This window comes from Vigna unguiculata, chromosome 8, assembly GCF_004118075.2.
Source record: "Vigna unguiculata cultivar IT97K-499-35 chromosome 8, ASM411807v1, whole genome shotgun sequence".
In the NCBI taxonomy this organism is placed as follows: domain Eukaryota; kingdom Viridiplantae; phylum Streptophyta; class Magnoliopsida; order Fabales; family Fabaceae; genus Vigna; species Vigna unguiculata.
This window is the reverse complement of record NC_040286.1, coordinates 24,751,127-24,756,880: the sequence shown is the minus strand read 5'-3', so window position 1 is coordinate 24,756,880 and position 5,754 is coordinate 24,751,127. Positions and strand designations below refer to the sequence as shown.

The following is a 5,754-nucleotide window of genomic DNA, read 5'->3' as shown; positions in this document are numbered from 1 at the left end:
AACGAGAATCAATTGGCTTTCTCACAAACCAGGCAACATGAAAAAACAAGGTAATCACGAAATACAGCTCCCCTACCTTTTTTACCACTTCTCCAGCCTTGCTCACACTAAGGATGGCCTTCTACATGCTTCTTCTTGCCCAGAACAAGCTTCCACCTTCAACTCTAACTCTAAGTCCCTTCTTAACCCTCTTAGTTCTCCTTAGGTCTCTCTTTTTGGTGTTCTTAAAAATCTACCCTAGTAGCCACACAAAAATTCTTTTTCCCCCTTCATTAATTCCCTCATTAACTTATGTTTCAACTCTAAAATAAATTCATAAAATAATTAAAATGAAAATAAGGTTAAATTCCATTCAATTGGCATTATCATGGAGGGTTTCTACCCTTAAAATTCCATAAGTCCCACTTGTCTAACTCCCCTAAAGACGACTAGGGTTCATAGATCATCCACCAACATAGCAAAAATAACGAGTAAAAGAACTATTTAGCATTAAACAAAGTTCAAACTCTCATCCACACAATTACCAAACATATGCACAACCAATGTCATTCCATGTTTCCACAATCTTAATTTAAAATATGTTCTTATTTACTATTTTCTATTCTTACTCCTTTAATTAAAAATAATATTAATTATAACAGGTAAAAAAAGCACTAAAAAGTTCTTAGATATTTATCGGTAACAAAAACTTATTTAAATTTATCTTTTGATATTAATTTAATATATCATACAAGTATATTTTTGAGATAATACTACTACTAATATAGCATAAAAATTTAATACAGCATCAAAATACTATTTTTTGATTTTTAATAAGGTACATAAAATATAACAATTTCATCAATTTTAATGTAGGACAATGATAACAATGAAAGTATTGAATTTTATAATCTTGTTCTGAGTTGAATGACAAAAATTTAGCTGTGGTTTTTGGTCTATTTGTGTGAGAGTTAACCAAGTCATAATTTTCATATAAGAGAAGTATTGGAAATATTGGAACTAGTCAATTAGTTACACTTGAATAATTTGCACAATCTCAATACCTTATCCAACTGTGTTTAAATTATCCAGTTTATTTAAAAAAAATTATGTTTTTAATCAACTGATTACTTTTGCTCTGAATGAGGTATTTCTTCCTCAAATGTTGATTCTAAAGGATACTTAATATATAAAAAAAGTTCTACTGGAAAGAGAGAAAATGATGCTCAATTTTTTTATTCAATTATTGGATACTCTCATTCGCTAAAAAGAGTTCAACTATAGAGTGATTAATTATAAATGAGTTATAATTAACAACTTATAGTAAGCAGAAGATTATGTTTATACATTAATTGAAGAACACTCTGATTCCTAAACAAACTGAAACTGCGCAGGAGATAACAAGTGCGACACTCATTATGTTTGTGAAATACAAAATGATATACGTAAGGACGTTTTTATAGCAAGAATAATCTTCAAAGCACAAACTGGAAATATACTCTGTAATATTATAATTGGGATAGGATTAATAGAAATTTTATATAATGTAAAATTTCGCTTACTCTGCAATAGAAGAGGTGGACCAAGTTCAGATTCTTTAACGACCCTTATTGTGTGGTCTTCTGTTTGAATTGGAGTTGTAGCTCTTCTTTCTCACTCTTTGATTGAGAATGCCTTGAATCAAATGGATTGACCATTCTGGTTTTCGAATGAAGAATGTGAGATATCCCAATACCATTCCAAATACCCCTCCACAACCATATCCAATAGCTACGGGTTTCCAACCAAACCCAAATTGTTCTTCTTGCTGAGATTGAGAGGTTGCTAAATCTATCCAATAGCATGGTTTTGACAATGGTAACCCACATAGCCCTGAATTCCCCTGATAGGAATCACTTTGGAATGTGTTGAATTGTTTACCTGTTGGAATCTTTCCTTCCAGCTGGTTTTGTGAAAGGTTTAAGAAAGAGAGGAAGGGAAGATTGGCCAATGCAGTTCGAATCTCACCCGTCAGCATGTTTGAGGAGAGGTCTAACCATTCTAAATTTTCCAAACCGTTGAGGCTTTGTGGAATTAAACCACTGAGTCTGTTATTAGAAAGGTTAAGGCCTATTAATGACTTCAAATCTCCAATGATTGTTGGAATCTCTCCCTCAAAATTGTTATTCGCTAAATCAACAACTGTGAAAGTAGTTAAGATCCTCTCTAGCTCAAAGTTGTTGCCTTTCATTGTGACTTCAATTGAATCATTGTATGTAGACTCAGTAGGACGTATATACTGCAAAACACTATGGACATTGATCATCATTCCCTTGAAATTTTTTATGAAAGCTATTGGCAAGTTGCCACGAAAATTATTGTTGGAGATGTCAAAAACCGTCAGCTTGGAAAATGTATCGTTCTTGGATTGGAAACAATTGACGGTACCATTGAACCTATTAGCACGTAAAACAAGGATTCGCAGCTCTTGAAGTGAGTCTAACCAACTTGGAAATGTATCTTGTATGTCATTCTCTCCAAGGTTCAGAACTCTTAGTCGTTTGCATTTTATCACAGGCCGAGGTAATGGTCCCTCCAAGTGATTGCCATTAAAATTCATAGTTTCCAATGTTTCTATCTCAAGATAGCTCTTGGGTATGATCCCTCGAAGGTTGTTCTTTTGCAGATCCAAAACTAAAAGTTTACTCAAGTTTCCAACGCATTGTGGGATTTTGCCTGTCAAGTTGTTGTGAGACAAGTCGAGTATCATAAGGGAGCTTGCGTTGCAAAGAGATGAAGAGATGTCTCCGGTCACTTTATTGTGTGAGATAGAAAAGAATTTAGCGGTAGATGGAGGAACAGGAATATCTCCTTCCAACATATTGAAGCGTAGGTCAATGTAACCAATATTCTTCCACGAGATTGAGAGGTTCCCAACCGATGTTAGAAAGTTATGAGAAAGATCCAAATAACCCAAAGTATCTGCCAAATGATTAAATCCTTCTGGAATCCTTCCATGAATTTGGTTCATAGAAAGATCTAATTCAACAAGATTGAATGGGTCAAGGGATATTGGAAAACTTTTAACATTGCCACCAGTAAAACCAAGAGACTGAAAATTGTTGTCAGAAAGATCAAGAGCCTTTAGCCTTTGAAGATTTGAAAACTTATGAAAATCTAGGACGCCACTCAGGTTATTTGATGATAGTATCAAGTAAGAGAGATTTTGGTGAAGAAATATTGACTCAGGGATATCACCTTGTAGCTTGTTATAAGAAAGGTCACAATCATACAATGAAAAGGCAGAGAATTCGCCAATTGGGCCAGTAAGCTGGTTCCCACAAAGGCGTAAGTTAAGTAACGATGACAAAGAAAAACACCAATGCGGAATTGTTCCGTTCAACGAATTATCAGACAAATCCATAAGTTCTAAATTAGAAAGTCCACTGGTTTTATCAGGTATTTCTCCAACCAGTTTATTCTTCGAAAGACATAAACCACTAAGCTGAGTGAGCTCAAACAACGATGATGGCAATCGGCCCACTAGGTTGTTTCGAGTAACATCTAAACCTTCTAATTTGCTTAGCTTGCTAAACAAATTGGGGATCTCACCATCAAAATTATTATATGAAAGATCTAAGTAAATAAGATGCTGAAGGTCGAAAAGAGATGATGGAATCTCACCACTGAAGTTATTCGTACGAAGGTACAGATAGTTTAATTGTGAGATGCTGTCCATGCATTGAGGAATGGGTCCTGTGAAATTATTATATGAAAGATCAATGTGAGTGAGATGTTGAAGATTTGAAAGTGATAATGGAATCTCACCACTGAATTTGTTTTGACGAAGGTCCAAGTGTTTTAGTTGCGTGAGATTAGATAAAAACTGAATATGTCCTGAAAAAGCATTACCACCGAGATCCAAGAGTCTAAGAGGACTTCTCGGATTCAGCTGGGAAAGCTCACCTTCCAGATTCAAATTCCAAGACAAACTAAGTTGTTGAAGATTGGGTAAATAGAATATGTTATTTGGTAACTTCCCTTGCAAGATGGTATTTGAAAGTCCAAGAGAGACCAAGGAGGATGAAAAATTGAGCAACAAAGACAGAGAACGGGGTTTAATCAAAGACATATCTAGGCCATCAAGAGTGAGCTCCCTTAAATGAGTTGCATTTACAATTAATTTTTCCAGAGATGCTGGTTGAATCCTCATCCAACCTTGGGACAGTGAGAGGTCAAGTGAAACTAATTTTGAGAGATGAGATATTTTGGAAGGAATGACACCACTAAATGCAACGTTAGATAGGTTGAGATGAGTAAGAGCTAGAAGATGACCAAACCCAGAAGGCATTGGAGAAGAGGAAAAGTTATTGAGAGCAAGGTTGAGTTTTTGAAGGTGAGAGAGTTTGAAGAGAGTGTTGTTGGGATGAAATGGACCTTGAAGGCAACTGCTGCTGAGGTCTAAGCCAATGACGTGCCCTGAGTTAGTTTCACAACTCACTCCATCCCACAAACAGCAATGAGAACCATTTTTCCAAGATTCTGTCTTTGGATAAGAGCCATCATCTCCACACCAGCTGTTGAAGGAGGTCTTGAAGCCAAGCAAGGCAGAGGCTTCATCATGGTTGCATAATGGCACCAATGAAGACGTGCATGAAGGAAAATCAGAAACCAACAAACTCAGAACAACAAACACGAACCACCCCATACTTTTCTAAAAGCTTTTGCTCAATACATTCCAACTTCCAACCCTTGCTTCACTCTGATTTTCTTATTACAATTTCTTGACTTGCACTATTACCTTATTCCAAAACATCTTTTTGCAGAAAATGTACAGGATGAGAAACAGACCGAAGAAAAGAAAAATTAGAACAAAAGCAATCACGTTCATGACTTAAAGGCTCCAATAATACTACAATTATTCTAAGGATGTATTTAAAACATTTAGTGGCAGACCAACTTTTACCACGTCTAAGTCACGGTCTCTTTTATAAGATGGGTTCACAACTCTAGTCAAAATTTAAAATTGATTCAGAAAATTCCAGAAAAAATGAATTGAACAATAAAAGAATCATATAATTCTTACTATTCCTTACATATTCACAACCTAAGGTACTTAATTACCTGTCAATTTTAAACCAAAGTTTTCTGTTGTTTTGTATGTTGATTTAACTTTTTTACTCTGGATTATGTTATAAGAATTCTTATCAAGGTTTTTGGAATTATAACAAGAATCTTAATTAGACGTGAATACGATAAATGTTTTGTGCTATCCTGGATTTGCTTTTGAAATAAGGTTTTATTATTATATTTGCATGTTTTATATTTTCACTGATTAATTAACAATACCACTAGAAGGTGCTTAACATTCCACATCCAACATCCTTCTGTCCTTCTTATATCACATTTTGGATTCGAAATGCATTTTGAAGTTGTAGAATCCAAAATACAAATATAATATTTTAACTTTTAGATCATTCAATCCCAAGCTTTTCGAATTACTCAATCTAAAGTTTTATAGATGAACGTAAAAAGCCTATATTAAAGCATGTGATGAGAACAAATAATTGTATGGTAGGCTCAAGTTTTGCTTTAAAGTAAAATTAAGCTCAAATTAAGTTTGCGTAAACTTACCCTAAATAAGGGTTAAATCAAAACTTTTTTTTAAAACTAATTAGTTAAATAGACGAGTTTTCTACAAATATTAACAATTTATAAACTTTATATTATGACTTATTAATATATTTGTTCTTTATATTCTAATTTTATAAAGTATGTGTCAGTTAAAAGTATATC

The 5,754-nt window shown here is 34.1% G+C and overlaps 1 protein-coding gene across 1 annotated transcript; it reads right to left on the bottom strand.

Annotated features, from left to right (window-relative positions):
• Positions 1-1,305: 1,305 nt before the first annotated feature.
• On the bottom strand, positions 1,306-4,844 carry LOC114194692 (receptor-like protein 6). Its single transcript, XM_028085059.1, has 2 exons — positions 3,787-4,844; positions 1,306-3,714 (listed from the first exon to the last, which is right to left on the bottom strand). Exons 1-2 carry the CDS (start codon positions 4,664-4,666, stop codon positions 1,577-1,579), a joined length of 3,018 nt encoding a protein of 1,005 aa, XP_027940860.1. The 5' UTR covers positions 4,667-4,844; the 3' UTR covers positions 1,306-1,576.
• Positions 4,845-5,754: the final 910 nt, after the last annotated feature.